At 32.7% G+C, this 17,739-nt stretch overlaps 2 protein-coding genes across 2 annotated transcripts in view; both read right to left on the bottom strand.

Moving 5' to 3' along the window:
* Positions 1 to 1,112: 1,112 nt before the first annotated feature.
* On the bottom strand, positions 1,113 to 8,419 carry LOC111511579 (BAG family molecular chaperone regulator 2). Its single transcript, XM_023167607.2, has 3 exons — positions 8,032 to 8,419; positions 7,753 to 7,977; positions 1,113 to 3,561 (listed from the first exon to the last, which is right to left on the bottom strand). Exons 1-3 carry the CDS (start codon positions 8,063 to 8,065, stop codon positions 3,212 to 3,214), a joined length of 609 nt encoding a protein of 202 aa, XP_023023375.1. The 5' UTR covers positions 8,066 to 8,419; the 3' UTR covers positions 1,113 to 3,211.
* Positions 8,420 to 12,061: 3,642 nt separating this feature from the next.
* The window catches only part of LOC111513488 (beta-mannosidase), a 37,931-nt gene continuing 32,253 nt past the window's right edge, over positions 12,062 to 17,739 (bottom strand). Inside the window, exons 13-14 of the mRNA XM_074180518.1 lie at positions 12,456 to 12,656; positions 12,062 to 12,397 (exon numbers count right to left, since the gene is read on the bottom strand). Of these exons, the coding sequence (XP_074036619.1) occupies positions 12,155 to 12,397; positions 12,456 to 12,656 (444 nt within the window). The 3' untranslated portion in view covers positions 12,062 to 12,154. The remainder of the gene's footprint in view (positions 12,398 to 12,455; positions 12,657 to 17,739) is intronic.

Here is a 17,739-nt window from a genome sequence, read left to right as displayed (position 1 = left end):
ATCTACCGCCAATGAACCTCAAGAAATTTATAAGAATTCAGAACAATTTCAATATGTTTGGATAAACTTTAAAAAAGCACCAAGAAACTTGAAATTGGAAATATTGATATGAATAATTATAAAAAAGTAAAACAATCATGTGGAATATTTCAAAATATGTTCGAATCGCTGGCCGTTCACTTCCAAGCACTTTAAAATGCGGGTGTTGACTGCTTTCGTGGTGGCAGATCTGATTTCATTGGGATCCAAATCTGTAGTGTAGTGTATGAATGTTCCCACTGATTTACATTGTAATAACCTTATTTAAGTAAAAGTATGAGTCGGCCATAACTTTGACGAAACTAATTTACAGACTTTTCCCTAACATCTTTTTAATCAAGATTCAGTTGTTCCAGTAGCTTCACATATCCGCTGGAGAATTTGCAGCACAACTTGAGGCCGCCGTTATTTTTTTTTTGATTTCATTAATTCTTACACGATACTTTGGCATATTGAAATAATATTCAAAATTCGTACTTCTACATTGAACACAAAAAACCCACTCGCTCTGATATTTGTGAAATGTGGCCAGTTAGCATAAATCCTATTTTGACATGATCTTTGAGGCGTACTCTTTGGCAAATGTACTGTAGTTATATTTTCTCACTTGAACAAATTCACCAGTTTTTTCAAACAAAATATTGCTCTACTTCAGATTTCTGCTAAATAAAGAGGAATGAGGATATTCTATTTAAGTTTATTGAAAAATTTCAGGTTTCCGTTTTAGAATTCCTGAATTTTTTCAGTTTCAAGTAATCATCAATGAACCCCTCAATCAAAAAACCAATAGTGAAGACAGGATGTAAAGCATTTTTATTCTAGGCACAATGTTTTAAAAAATTAAGTTCACAAGAAAGTCAACAATATGCACTGAGAACTAACTGTTGGGTTCAGTCAGGCATTTATTCACATAATTTTTCAGTGTTTCTCTTGAACCAGTACCTACCTCTTTTTATTAAAAAACCTATTTTACACTATTTCAGTTTATGTTAGTGTGTTGAGAATACTGAGATTCTGCTATACACAATCTCTGAAGCTTTTTTCTGTTATAACATAAAATAAAACACAGTTGAATCGATTCATATTTTATTCAACATTTCATTGATAATAAATACCTTATAGATAATTGAAAAGCTATCAATGGAATACATCTCAATATCTTTGTAGCTAGATGGAAACAAAAGAAAGCTACATTTATTAATTTTGATTATTTGGAATACATGATGCTCCGAAAGTAGGCTTATGCTGTTCACAATGTTTGTGAAGTTTTCAAATATTGAAAACAAATTACTGCGTCGCCTTTGTGCTGAAGTAATGCCATCATAAAATTTTGTGAAGACAAGAGAAACTGATCAGTAATGAAACAATTATATTTGTAAATTCGAAACCAATATACTTTCCAAAAAAACTAAATTGACTTGTAAGTACACATATGAAATGAATAGTATATTTCTGAAGAATGCTGCTTGTTTTTATTGAAATGAATATATTTCTGAAAAATGCTGTTTTATTGCTATTTCAGTTTTTTGAAAGATAACCTGTATAAATAAACTCAGTTTGGCATTTTTCAATTGTGACTACACAATGAGAAATATTATACTTTTCTAATGCTGTAACAAGTTATTATTTTATTGATTTGAAACAGATAAATCATCTGTGAATTTTACTAGTTCAGACTTCCATTGTCTAATATATGATTTGAAATCTCTGAAAGAACAAATATAATTAAAATGAATAGCTAAAAATAACAATTATATTAAGCAATAAACCATGAAATGGTTTGGTACAAAAAATTCAAAAATTAAATAGATTTCAAACCAAGTTACTTCACGTTTCGGTTGTTAGTATCCACAATCGTCTTCAGGTAATGACTGGACTATTCCTCTGAGAGACGACTACTTTTATTATCTCTCGGAGGAATGTCCCAGTCATCACCTACAGACGATTTAGGATACTATCAATCGAAACAGCGTGAAGTAACTTGGTTTGGAATATATTTAATTTTATTTCATTTTTTAATTGTTAAATTTTTAATTTTTTGTTTATTTTTTTTATTGCAATTTCATTTCGCAGTTTACTGCTTAATATAATTGTTATTTTTAGCTTTTCATTTTAAATTTAAATTTTATTTGTTCTTTCTGCGACTTCAAATCATATCATATCAAATTAGACAATGGAATTCCGAACTAGTAAAATTCACCATGAAACATTGTCAACCAGAGATTTGTGTAGTCTTACCAAGTTCTTATGACTATTCCCTGAAAATAGCTAAGGAAACAGCGGAATAATGAACATTTTTGTTGCAGTTTTATGATCCTTCTTCACTAGCCTTTGAAGAGTATCCAAGATTTATAAAAATGTTCATTTCCATATATTGATTCAAGTAAAACTGAATGTAGTTCAATATGGACTTGAATGAAAGAAATTTACTGATTGAAAAAACTAATTATGTTGTCAGTAGTAACTTTGTATTGAATATTAAGGCAAACGCTGGGGTATAATTCCGACTAAAAATTCTAATATAACTGAAGCTGATAAATTAACATAAGTTCTTGTCACTCTTTATACTCAAATGTACATTGAATCTGCTACACAAATTCCTTAATAGCTCAGTAAATTCTCATAAATATTATTGCATTAAAATGAAAACGTCAGGTTGTGATTCTATATATTTTATCAGATGATATCATCAGCTGATAAAATATATATAATCACAATAGAACAACAATGTTTTCGTTTTATTTCTGAGAATTTAGTGCCTACTATTATGGAATTTTAACGAGTGATATAAACTTTGATAAGTAGAATATTTCTCTTATTCAAACCCCACACCTATAATTTTTTATAAGAATAAACTATTGGACATACTGATGAATAGAGAATTTATTGAGATGGTGGTAATTTCCTGATACCATCTGTAACAAGATTTCTTGAATGTAAAGTAATTAGGAATGATTATTTTTAACTTTCATATTCAATTATAGATGAGGAAATAGGATACAAGGTATTTGAAAGTATAAAATGTGTAAACTATAAATATACTCCAAAGACGACACCTTCAGATACTTTGTGTATTTTCAGAATAAGTTGACACAAACAATTCTGGCCAATCTTATTGAAGTGTATACAAGTTATATAACTCTCAACGATATAAATATTATTTTGATGGTAATCATTGAAGAGATATTACTTTCATTTTCTCAAAATAAGTCAGCAGGCCTTGAAGCCTTCTCTTGACCTTCTTTTGATCATCAAGGGTACACCCAAGTAAAGCAGATTCAAAGTTTTTGTCAGTAATTCCCTGTACTAAATTCGATGAACAAGCATTCATGTAGGTTACACATCTAGCCTTGGCAGACTCGGGATCTCCCTTCAGAGCCACCACAAGTCCATCAATCAAATGGTTTACTTGGAACAAGGCTTCTTCTTGCATTTTATCTCGTTGGGTAAGTACTTTTACTTCTACAGTCATACATCTGCTCATTATCCGATCAGCATACCTGTTGACATCATCCCGATCATCTATAACATAAATACCTTATTTAATAATTTCGTTTAGTTAAAACACTTTTAGGGTGAAATTTTCTTGAAAGCTGCATAAATTTGTTTGATAACCATGAATACTAAATCAAAAAGGCTCTAGCATGTTCAGTCATGGTGAATTTGTTCAGCTTTCTTGGACGTTTCTCCTCACCGCAAAATTATAAAATGTGCAGAACTGTCCAATATTCAATTTATAAGCTGTACTATTTGTTACAAAATCTCTTAAGGGTGGATTAAAAATATTGCAAAAAAATATTAATTATGAAAAATACTTATTATAGGTAATCAAGGCTCAGCAATGAACTCACTACTCAAGGTATTTTATGACTGTATATTTTGGAGAAATTTGGTTGAATTACTCATCTTTTGCAGTTATAATATTCAGTTAAGTAAATTTTGAGTTTCTGGTGATTTAAATGGATTTTTTCAATACGTTTGAGGTGGTACTGGTAAATCAGATTTCCAGGAGTTATTTTGCAAAATTTACAATTCTGCGAGGAAGTAACAATTTTATTATTTGCACGTGTTGTTGAATGCTATATCTGTCCATGGTGATTTGGCAAAACAGAATGAATAAGTGTCAACTAATTTGTTAGGTGAAGCTTCAAAAAAATGGCTGACATCAATTGTCAAAGTTCGGAAGTTCTTGTTGAAAAACCCTATACATGTCGCTAGAGTACTTGGGTCGCCATTCAAGTTTTTACAAAACCAACAAAACATTTTGTTGTCAACAAATCAATATTTTTTTTTTAATATTCAACATTAACACAATTTTGTGTGCATTTAAACCAATTATCAAATTTGATACCCAACTGCTTGTTGAGGTGAAGAAAACACTAGTTTATAAAATTCAACTTCTTTTTTTATACCCCGAAATAAATGTATATAAATATGTTAAACCTAAAAATATTAGCAGAAATATAGCAGAATAACTTATTCATTCACTTCAAACGACAATGATCTTATTTCAATTTGATTTAAAATGTCGAATAGAACGTTTTAACAAAGTTCTGGTGGTTTTTGTTATGTTTGTGGCAGTTTATATTTTCAAAAAAAGAGAAGAACCATTTTAGATTCGGTAAAAAGTACATTTCTTCATTATTTTGAATTGCCTGTTGAAAATCAACATGAAAAGTGGGCACCTCATGTGTTTTGCGAAAGCTGTAGAATCGTCTTACATTCCATTGGGACTCATGAAACATTTTGTGAAGGCGCTTCACAAAAACAGTGATACTTTCCGGTATTTACAAAAAATCTTCACAAACATTACAGAGGGAAAACTGAGAAGGTATATTTGTTGGTCAACAAATCCGTAAAATTATGAAAGATTGGGTATTATGAATTTCTAGTTGCAAAACTGACCCAACTTAGGTTCCCGAATAACTTGTTACAATGGATTGAATCTTACCTCAAAGGGCGTACCATGACTGTAAAATGTGAAAATGTTAGATCAAGGTGCAACGACGTTAAGCTTGGAGTGCCACAGGGGTCAGTGCTTGGACCATTGCTTTTTTTGTTGTATGCAAATGATTTGTCAGAATATCTGAAAGATTGCCACCTTACCATGTTTGCGGATGATACCACTATCACAGTTACAGGGGGAAATATTGATGTACTGCTTAGTAAGGTAAAATGCATAATCGATAGTTTTAGCTCCTGGTGTCAGCGAAACAGATTAATATTAAACTCCACAAAAACTGTAATAGTAAATTTCTATAATAGGAAAAATAATGTTCCAGATGACCTACAAACTATTGACGAAATAAAGATTAGCAGCGAAATAAAATTTTTAGGAACTTACTTGGATGAAAGCTTATCATGGGATCTGCAAATAAAAGATGTCTGCAACAAATTAAACAAGACATTCTTTGCTTTAAGGCAAATGAAATCATGCATGGACACAGCAGGTCTACTAGAAATCTATTTTGCTATGGCATATTCACATATATCCCTCAATATCATAGCATGGTACTCGTAGCACAAAAGCGCATTGTTAGACTAATTTTCAGCATTGAACACCGAGACAGCTGTAAACCAGTATTCGTTAGGGAAAAATTATTACCGGCTCCCTCCATATACATTCTTAAATGTATAGGATTTGCTAGATCTAACATCCATTAACTAGAAACAAACGCAACGGTGCACAGTTACAACACACGTCATGGTGATGTTTTGCGTATTCCAAGTCATAAGTCAACGAAATATAAAAAGTCCCCTTTGTATAATGCCATAAATCTGTATAATAAATTACCAGAGCAGATCAAACAAATTACCTCTGATAAAGTGTTTCATGGTAGAGTAAAGCAATTGCTGCTGCAAAAATGTTACTATAGTTGTGATGAATTCCTGGAAGATGATTTCTGTTGAGCAATGATTTTACTTATTTTTTTTTCCTCTTACTATTATTTAGTGTTATCTTCGACGCCTGTTCCATATTTTTACTAAGGAATTTATATACGTGTCTTGTCTATATATGTGTATGTATGTGTGTATATATGTGTATGTGTGTATATATGCATATATGTATATACACATATATGATAAATGAAATACCTACCTATTTTATTCGTATCACACTGTTATTATGTTCTATATATATATATTAATTTTAAGTTATTGACATACCATATGTACATACTGTACCTCAGTGGCAAATAAATAAATAAATAAAATAAATTCTCAGTTTAAAAGCCTTTTATCTGTTAATGAAAAATCCGCTTGGAAGTCATTCAAAATGGTTGTGGAAGATTTTTTGGAAAATTAAAAAAAGTGAAAATTACAAATTGTTACCGAATTATTGGAAAATTTTCAACATATGGGAGTTAACATGTTATTAAAGATTCATTTTCTGCACTCGCATCTGAGTTTTTCCCTGAAAACTTAGGAAGTGTGAGTGACAAACAAAGGAACTTTTCCACATATATTTTAAGGTTTTTGAAAAACAAAATCAAGGAATTTGGGATGAAAAGATGTTAGGGGATTACTGTTGGTCCATTATAATAGAAACTGGTTAAAAATGTATTCCCTTTAAGTAAATAACTATTTCTTAAACCAGACATGACACATTTTTTTTTCTGGATAATTCTAATTAAATGATAAATAAAATAATAACTTCCAGCTGGGGGTATGAAAACCGTGTAAACTAGTGAAATCGCTCTTCACTCATTTTTCCATATTTTAAATAAACAATTGTTTGATGTGCCGTGTGGAATCTGCTATTATCATGATAAAGAATAAGGCAATGTTTCAGGTTGTGTTTTCTAATTGTCATAAACTTTTGTCGAACAAATTGTTTGATACCATTTAGGGGTTAACTGTTCTTCGATTTCTAAAAGAATGATGGCAATATGTTCAGAGAAACCGGAAAAGCAAGCATTGGATTTTCTGAAAGTGTGAATGAACAATTTTTGGTAGATCCAACATTCAAACAGTGGATTGTTGCTTAGTTTTTGATCATTTATTATGTCCAAACAAGCCTTTTTTAAGCCTGGAAACCATTTGGAACAGATTACTTCCATAACTAAGACACCAACCACCATTGGACCCACACAGAACTCAACATCTTAAAGACATCCAGTTTTGGTCAACAATAGGTTTAAAGGACCAAAGGCATAAATTGTATGTCATAAAGATGCCCCTTTCTTGTCATTTTCAAAGACCTACAGAAATGATGTCTTAAAGACATCTATTAAAATTCCAAATTTTTTAGAACAGGTGAGGGAATACATTTTATCCTATATATAATTATATTGGATATATTTGGTATAAATAATAACTATTTGTTTTTGATAACTGTTCACTGCAGTCACCATCATTTTAACTGTATATTCAAATGATTTGAAATTTAACAGTTATATATTTTTTTAACAGTAGAGTAATTATCAGGATGTCATCTTGGCAGATTGTTAATCCAACATTTCACTAAGTTATCTTTGTTCTACCATACTCAGATTCAATAACAATCCGGGAAAAATTATATTGATTATTACCACCCTTAATAAGATTGTGTATCTTCTCTAAAGGTATTCTGTGTTTCTGGTCCAACATTCAACTTCATTTGGATTACTTACCGATTTTTCAAAATTTTTTTTATTTGGAGGATAAATATTCATAAAGTTAAGATAAAAAACGTTTTAAACAAAGAACTACCCAGTTAAGGTATAATCTTACTTTCGTCCATATTATACATTGAATCAGCATTCATAACGGAATCTAAAGTTGAGAGCAAAGCATCTTTATCTTCTTCGAGTTGACTGGCTCCTTTCCTCAATTTTTCTACATGAATTTCTAATAAATCCAACATTTCCAAAATCCGTTCTTTAGGTGGTTTAGAATTCAAAATATCATTTTCATCAATTTTGGGTAGCGTTTGTAGAACTAGTGAGGTAGGTAAACCTTGAAATGAATTCCTTGTCACAATTTTCTATGGCTAACCTAAAAAATTCATACCTGAAGAACTACTGGGCAATGGATCTACGTCCATCCCACAGAAATTTTCATCGAAGGAAGCCAGTTTCGCAATATTTGGAAACGATAATTAATAATAATTATACACCACAATTACGAGAAAATTGAAAACAATTATCCGGCAATCTCAATCGATGAATGGACACTTAAAATGTAGGTAATAGTCAAGAATCGAGTCAAAACAATTTCACATGGATTTCATACTAAAATTTACATTCAACGATTCTCTAAAATTATGCCTAAAAAAGTATCAACGGAATTATGAACAGAATTCTGATTCAAACATTCAACTGAAATCGCACCAAAACTCCAAAACTTTACCAAAAACAGAAATCACCTTTGACCTCGAATATTCTAGTTTATGACAGTTGTCATGCGTATCAAAGGCACAGATTACCGAAGTAAACGGAAGTAAAGGAATAACTTAACCTAACTTAAAAAGATTTGACCTTGAATAAACTGGATATATTGTCAAAAAGTAGAGTTTACAATTAATTCACTGTTACCTTTGGTTCAAGGTACTAATTGAAATTTGAGAGTTGTGGTTACACCGCTGAAGGTATGTAAAAGTCGCCTCATCGTTTTAGTAACAGATTACATCCAATGAACTGAATAATTACATCGTCAGTTCATTTGCTTGTCCTCGTTTGACTTAATGTAGTAGTAGTTTTCGCAAAAGGGTAAGGGGACCATTTATTTGTATTTGGGCAATATTTGGTACAGTGATTGGACACAAAACTTCACCATATCAAGTGTAAGTGGAAGAGTGAATAATCCCGAAAATAACAGAAATAAAATTCCCACATTCAATGGAATCACCGGCAAAGAGTATATTAGTCCTTTTTTTAATGATAATGCATTTATTGCCTTAACAAACTTAACCAAACAAAGTCAATAAATAATGAAATTTGGAACAATCATGAAATACAATAAAAATGTCAGACAGCTGTCAAGTTGACAAGTTCGTTGTGCTAATTTCGAAGTGTAGCATCTATCTTTCGAGATGGAACAAGTTATAGAAACGATTTTCAATTTTACGAAAGTTCGTAAAAAGCTAAAAGAAGCAAGTCTGGCTATAATATCAACTATTATAGAATACTATCAAATAAGTAGTACCGAACTAGTGGAAGCATATAAATTCTTTGCAAAGAGAATGGACTTGAATTTGAGAAACAAAAAACCTCTAATTCATCGTCTTATCGACTCCGACTCGATATCAGCGATCTGGACAGCTACGATATTATGTCGGGCGAAGAAAGCCAAGCGGTAAAGGTCCCAAAAAAGAGGAAGAAAGAGCCAGAAACGGCTCAAAAAATCAAACAGTTAAAACCTGTTTTTCCCAGACTGAATGGACCAATAAGCCAAAATCAAATAAAACCACACCCGCCTTATCACAAAAGCCGGGCGTGGGACTGGAAGATCAAATTCAAAAGCCCACTCAGAAAACTGAGTTGGCAAATACAGAGGAAACAGAAGTTCCGCTACCTGACTCAATGGAAGTGGGCAACGAAGAACTAGTAACAGACACCCCGAAAAATGACCGGGCAGAAACACACAAAAAAGCTGATAAGCCTCCACCTATAACCATCCGCGCAAAAGAAAAGTGGAAAGCTTTTAACACGATTGCTGCTGCGCAAAACATCTCCATATATTACGGGCGGTGAACACAACAGATGGAATTAAAGTCCATCTTAAAAATACAGATGATTATAGGAGAATTACTCGGATCCTCGATCAAGAGAAAATACCCTACCACACCTATACAATGAAAAGCGAAAAACCACTCAGAGTAGTTTTTCGTGGAGTCCCAGAGTCCATAGAGTGTGAAGACATCAAGACCGAACTCCAGGTCGAAGGATTTGAGATCCTGAGTAAAGCTAACAAGGTACCGATACCGTTCGTGCTTGTTTTGGTCCCGAGGAGCCAAAACAAAATACATGATATCACAGAAATTCAAAACGTGCGTGTAAGCGCCGAAACACAGAAGTCGAGAAACCGAGCAGGGCAATGTTACAGATGTCAAAAGTTCGGTCACACGCAATGCAACTGCAAAGCAGTTCCAGCCTGCGTCAGATGTGCCGTACGGCATATGACCATGGAATGCAAAATACCTAAAAACTCGCCCTTGCGATGCTTTAACTGCAAGGGAGAACACCCAGCAAGCTTTCATTGGTGCTCAGAACGCCCTGAAAATAAAAGGGCCTCAGATAGGCCGAACGAAAACAGACAGACCACAAACCCAAGGCCTGTCGGAAGAAACACAATCAGGCGCGACGTCTCGTACGCGAGGGCCGTGTCATCGTCAGAGAACGCCTGCAGCTCTTCCGAGGGTCTCCCAACGGCCTTAGGGCAGCTGCAGGCGCTTCTAGTGAATTTTCCGGTTCAATAATTTTTAAGCCAAGAATGTATTATCTAAGTACACTTAATACACATTTGATACAATTCAAATACATAGATAAATGAAAAACACACTCGTTTATTCAATCACCTAACCATTTACCTGTCGACAAGACAAATCCGGACAGTTTCTGATTGAACTCGAAGTGACAGTAAAGAGTTGAAATATGATAATGAAATAAAAATTGAAAACTTTTTTCTGATGCAACTTCAGAAATTTCCAGAGATAACTCGATTTTTGAGAAGTTCTTTGTGAAATGTCAGAATTGACAGGTCCAGAATGGCATGTGACCACATAATTGAAAAAGTCACATATGATGAGAGCTATAGTGGTGTCACTGTATTTTTTGTCATGTTTGTCAAGCTTCGTTGGAAATGAATTCTATTGTACCATTTTCTAATCTGTTACCATAGTTGGTACAGGGAGTTGATGATTCGTATGTCTAAGACAATCATTATCTTTTATGTTACCTGTTATCCCTAGGTGTCCTGACATTCGGTAAAGAGTATCAGTCTATTACTGTCCTCCAGTTTCTTTAATTCTTTACGGCATTTCTAGATCTGTCGCAATGTCATTCTTGAGTGCATTAATACCCCGAGTGCTTGCTTGTTTATGAGAATATTGATCCGCTCATGTGTTTGAGGCCTCTAATAATATGTTTCTGTTTTCTTTCTATGATCGGTTTATGACCCGTCTATATGCCATTGCCAAGCATGTTCTGCAAATCACTGTTCTTTATCGACACTTCACGATATGTAGGTACCTGTAACCGTGGAGTTTGTATCGAAAGTGAACTTCGGTGCCATGATCATTCCTCTACATATTTCTACACTTTAATTTTGCCAGATCTCTTTTGCTTCTCCCGTTATTACCAGATGTAAATGATATACATTCAGTGTAGTATCTTCAGCGCTGCTATCGGTGTTATTTTCTTTGCTTCCGTTGTACCCAAATAATCGAACGTCTCTGCGTTTCATCTTTGGTCACCACACCAAAGAAGTTTATGATATCATAGGTTCAATCTCCATTGAGTATAGCTAATAATACATCATGCTCGGTTTTATCCTCCATGTCTTTTTTAGGTCTACATCACTGTTACTTCTTGATTTCGAATCAGTCTGGGATCTAATATCAATCTCAGATATTCAACCTTTCTCGACAGTTTTCTCTTCACCTTGGAGTTGAAGAGGTTAATTTTGTCAAATATTACTCCAGTCAATTATGATGACCTTTTATATTAAACTTTCCTGGTTCATGTTGTCGGGGGACCATTAGTTAAAAACAGAAGGGACAAACATATTCAAAAATGGCGTAAAAATATGTCGCGGGTAGCCCGAAAAAAATGTGTCTATTGAACCAATTCGGGACATTAAATATACCAAAAGTTTGAAAGAGCGACATTCCAGCACCTTACAACGCAAATGACCCGGAGGACAGAAACCACTAAATTAAGCTTTATTTTTAGTTGCATTTCATTACAGGCAAGAGATAGGACGGAATAATTATAACCCCCAGTGCTAATGATTAGAAGTTACCAATACATTATTGTATAAAGAAGCAAAAATTCAATTGAGGAATAAATGGTTCTATACAGCGAAAAAATATGAATCTTAATCAATATTAATATTATATTGATATCATTTTAATATAAACAAAAATAGATGAAAATACGATGAATTGTACATTTAAATTTGATCTTGAAATCGATTAGAAGTATTGTTCATCCATCAAGTGCGTCAAAGTCAACGTTTCTGACAATTCCTCCGGTGAAATTGATTCTTCTTCACTATTGAAATAAACGGTTTTTGTATTGTTGACCATCAAAAATCCATTTTCCGAAAATGTTCCTGATATGACTGGTGATTCCAACCAAACAAATAATGCGATTTGATCAGTTTCAATGGTTATGCTGTAGATTTGCTCATCGCTTATTTTCTTTACAGAAGAAATCTGAAAACAGATATTTTTGATAGTACTTGACAAACTATTGATATACAATGAAACTCACCTGTACTTTAGGTTTTTGGACATCAGAATCTCTTATCTTAGAAGGAAAAACATAATTGTCAGGTGTAATTTTCAGGCCTTCTTTTTCTACCGACAAATAAAAGAAACAATTATTTTTAGCAACATTCAAAGCCCCACAATTCCTGTCAGTTAAATAGTCATCCGTTGCAATCGATTTTATTAAATGTGAATGTCCGGCTTCCTGAAATTATATTTTGGGAAGTTGAAACTTTTCTCTGCTATATAGTAACGGAAATAAAAATCAATAATATCAGTACCAAACAGGGTGCCAAACGAAAAGGAAACAGTCTACTATATAGGTATATAACATATAGGTAACATTTCGATGGCATTTTGGGTCGAGTAAGATATTACACCAATGATGTATTTATTCTATTATATTCTAAGCTCTTGATAATGTATATACAAGTCTTTTTAAATTTCGGCTGCTTCCTTACTACTTAGTTGATTGAAGGTTCAAATTGCTGACCACCCGCGTCCACAGTGAAATAATGATTTTGTTCGAAATGTTCTTTCACATTCCAAATTATTTCGGAAATAATTCATTTGATGGTATTCGTCAACAATTCTTTGACGCGAATCTAAAAAAGCTGATTTAGGCTAATCAACAAGTTCAAAAATATGAAAAATAGAGATAAAAAGGTCCTAAAAATATGAGCGATAGCTCATTTGATTCGGAATCACCTCTAGAAAAAATTTTTGCAATTGCAATTGTTATTAACAAAATAAGATAAAAAAATGGTATTTAGTTTTTCGTTAATAACTCAGAAAATATTAATATTTAAGCAATTTTAAAAAAAGCTCGTTAAAGAGGAGGAAGTTTCTGATAAAAAAATTTCGACTTCCGAAACTCTATCTATTATTTATAATTTTAATTTGACGTTGAAAACAGGGTTCCGCGCGGCTGTTACAGCATGAGCACGCTGCCGCTAAAGAGAGTTTATCAAAAGAAATAATTTTTTTATAACATAAAACGTCACTTTAAAAATTTGAAAAAAATCTAGTATCTTCTTAACACTTGAATGAATCGAGTCCCGTAGAAAAAAAAGTTTCATCCCCATTTTTTAAAAAGTTATTCAATTGTTAACTAACACATTTTTTCCCAATCTCCGTTGGCATAAATAATGGGATAAAAGGTATAAATAATTGGCCTGTAAATTTTAAACTCCCTGGAGCCCTTTTGATATATATACTTCATACGATCCTGCGATAAAAGTTCATAAAAATGTATTTATTTGTTAATTATGATTTTTTATAACAATTGCAAAATGAAATATCTAAAAATTGTTGATAAACATTTTTTTTCGATTGATATTTGGCTATGTCTGTTTTCACATTAAACAATGGCAGTTATTAACATAGGATATGAATTTTTTACGTAATTTGTTTATTAAATTGTTTTAAACAAATAGAGAAATTCAATATTTTTGAATTTTTATTTTGCTATTTTGTTTTTATCTAAAGCAGAAAAAATTATTAAAACAGCTATATATAAAAAACGTGCCATAAAATATTTTTTTTATTATAATTTTATAATTCAATTAATCATATAATTTTTTATGGCACTTTTTCATATATAGCTGTTTTTTAATTTTAACAAATTGTTAAACTAATAAACAATTAAATAATTAATGAAAAAAAATCATTTTTGCCAAACTATTTAAAAGTGTAAATCATGATTTTTAAAAGCAAAATTATTTCTTAACTAATTATTTAAATAATCGAAATATAAAAAAATCGATTTTGAACAATTAAAAATTGAAATCAAGAATTTGGTTTTAAATCATAATTATCTATAGACAACAAAATAGCAAAAAAAAAATTTCAAACATATTGAATTTCTCTATTTGTTTAAAACAATTTGATAAACAAATTACGTAAAAAATTCATATCCTGCCATAACTGCCATTGTTTAATGTGAAAACAGACATAGCTAAATATCAATTGAAAAAAAATATATCAATAATTTTTAGATATTCCAATTTGCAATAGTTATAAAAAATCATAATTAACTAATTAATACATTTTTATCAACTTTTATCGCAGGATCGTATGAAGTATATATATATATATATATATATATATATATATATATATATATATATATATATATATATATATATATATATATATATCAAAAAGGCTCCACGAAGTTTAAAATTTATAGGCCAATTATTTATACCTTTTATCCCATTATTTATGCCAACGGAGATTGGGAAAAAATTTGTAAGTCAACTATTGAATAACTTTTTGAGAAATGGTGATAAAACTTGTTTTTCTACGGGACTCGATTCATTCAAGTGTTAAGAAGATACTATATTTTTTTCAAATTTTTAAAATGACATTTTATGTTATAGAAAAATTATTTCTTTTGATAAACTCTCTTTAGCGGCAGAGCGCGCATGCCGCAACAGCCGCGCGGACTGAGAATAGCTATGTTGCTCCCTAGCTCGGGGAGTTATTAACATTGCCTACCCAGGGCACGAGACTAATGACCAATGCAGTCGATGTCGATGACACCAAAAAAAAGTTTCAGTTTGACTATCAAATCGAAACGACTTGTTGTTGCAGGGAGTTTGAAACATATAGTCTGGTAAATATCTAATTATTTACGATACTATTGTTTTTTGAGTAAATGGTTGTTTGCCTTCATTCTGACAATATCAACTAGTTACACAGGAGATGAAAGAATTTCTGTTGGATTAGAGGCCAGTTGAAATCAATCATAATTCTGTTTTAACCTTATATAATGTTGGAATCACATATTTTTCATAAATTATACAACTTATCATCGTATGAATAACACATGAGTTTAAACATGTTTAAATTGGTATCCTATTTCAACTTTTATACAAGGTCTGTTCAAAAAATAAGATGAATGTTCAAATTTCGCGGGCTTCATTCATTCGATTAGAGTTTTTTTTATTTTCTTATATTGGTACACTCGTCTCGAACATTCGTTCACAGTTTCATCTCTTTAGTATGTTCAGTTTGTTGGTGATAGACATAAGTTAGAAGTGTTTTGCGTATACGGCGATTTTCTGCTATCGAAAAAATGGATCAAAGAATTTGTATCAAATTTTGTGTGAAAAATGGAATTGAATACTCATAAATACTTAAATATATGACAGTGGCATACGATGATTGTACTCTGAGTCAGAAAAATGTTTACGCAAATGGTACGCTCGCCTTGAACGTCCCCGCACATCAATAACCGGTTAAAATGTTGAGGAACTGAAGAAAGTTGTTATGGAGAATCGTCGAATCATTATTATAGAAGTTGCTGAGGATGTCGGCATATCGGTTGGCTCATGCCATGCGGTTTTTTCGGAAATTTTGGTCATGAAGCAAATGGCAGCAAAGTTCGTTCCAAAATATCTGAATTTCGACCAAAGAATCCGTCGCATGAATATCGCTTAGGAATTGTTGAATGATGTCATCGGCAGTTCAAATTTGCTTAACGGTCATAACTGGTGACGAATTATCGGTATATGGATATGACATCGAACCCAATGTCCAATCGTCCCAATGGAAGAGCCCAGAGCCAACACCAAAAAAAGTATGCCAAGTTCGATCAGATGTCAAGGTTTTGCTACTGGTTTTTTTATTACCGTGGTGTAGTACATCAGAAGTTCTTGCCTGTCACGGTCAATAAGGAGTATTAACTTGAGGTTATGCGCCGCTTGCGAGAAGCAATATGAAGAAAACGTCCGGTATTGTGGAAAAACAGTTCATGGCTTTTGCATCATGATAATGCTCCTGCTCACTTGTCATTGATTGTTTGGAATGTTTCGGCCAAAAACAACACCGTTATCATGCCTCAGCCACCGAATTCGCCAGATTTGAAAGGACGGCGTTTCGTGACGAATGAGGAAATAAAAACCGAATCGCTGAGAGAGCTCAGGACATACCAAAAAGCGCATAACAGAAATGCTTCGTAGTCCCCTTCAGATATGATATACAAGTGTATGAGATCTTCAGATATGATACACAAGTGTATCATTGCCAGACGGCAATTAAGGCTGTCAGCTCATTTTAAGTTTTCTCAAGACTGGTGGGAAGCTGTCTGAGCGCACTCAAGGAGCTAAGTACCTAAAATAGGGTCACTCTAGCTTGGGAACCCGGATATGAGGTTCACAAGGCAATGAGGAGGCCGATGTTCTAGCCCGTGAAGGGGCATCCAAGCCTATGATCGGACCAAACCCTTCTGCGGCGTAGCGAAAGCATGTATAAAGACATCCATAAACTCTTGAATGCAAGCCGAGACACGCAAGATGCGGGGAAGAGAAACCAGAGGCTGCCAGCTATATGAAGGGGTCCGCAACAGGCTGACCGCGGTCCGTTTGCGGACCGCGGAAGGTCGAACCTCGGGCCGCCAAATATTGTAATGTGTTGTATACCAAATATAAATTAATAGGTGAGTGAATAAGGTATAATATACCTTTATTAATCAAAATAATATTTTTGAGTCACATATAATTCAACTTAGTACTCATTTTATTTTAGTAAGTTGCCTTGTTAATCTGTTTTACAGGTTACAAGAAATTTCCAAAAACGGTATGCTGAACATGAAAGGTTCTTCAGACTAGAAAAAATTGATTATACGTTTTCAAACCATTCCTTGGCATGCAACCACAAGTTTCCGAATCTAAACGATACCGAAAATCTGCACTATGCAAGGAAGGGTTGCAAAGTCAATTATTTAGAATCCTTGGAAATTCACAAGCATAAACATTGCGAGTGCAACCTATTAAATGATCAAATCGATTTAGTTTACTCACCGGTTTTTTTTAATTGGCACATTCGCATTGTGAACTGTAAATTCAGGTACTCATTCAAGCCAAGTATCTCTATTAGTACCTACAGGGGTGGTATATAAGGGCTAATGTAATGAACCATTATTATTTTATTGTATAAGTTTGAAAATGTCCGTATAGACGAAACTGCATTAACGTTAGTTACAAATAAAAGTGGTAAAAAACAAATAAAGTTTCATTTCTCTTTTCTTCATTATGATTTCCTACCACGTAGTAACGACTACATCCATCAATTTATTGTTTTACAAGTAATTACAACTAATATGGTTTGATTGGTTTCCTATATATCTATCCTGTATGTGTGTTTGTGCGAATTAGTTGATGTTGCGGCAGAATGGACAGATGTGACTGCGAAGTTGTTGAATCTGCCAAAGCTAAATCCATCACTTTAAATAGAGATGATTGATTTGCTAGAAAATGTGTCTCTGCAAATGTATAAAACGGTAT

Source organism: Leptinotarsa decemlineata, unplaced genomic scaffold (genome assembly GCF_025532065.1).
Source record: "Leptinotarsa decemlineata unplaced genomic scaffold, Ldec_3_MD MMD2_tig00026299_RagTag_RagTag, whole genome shotgun sequence".
In the NCBI taxonomy this organism is placed as follows: domain Eukaryota; kingdom Metazoa; phylum Arthropoda; class Insecta; order Coleoptera; family Chrysomelidae; genus Leptinotarsa; species Leptinotarsa decemlineata.
The sequence above is the reverse complement of the archived record's forward strand: the minus strand, read 5'-3'. Positions and strand labels throughout refer to the sequence as shown.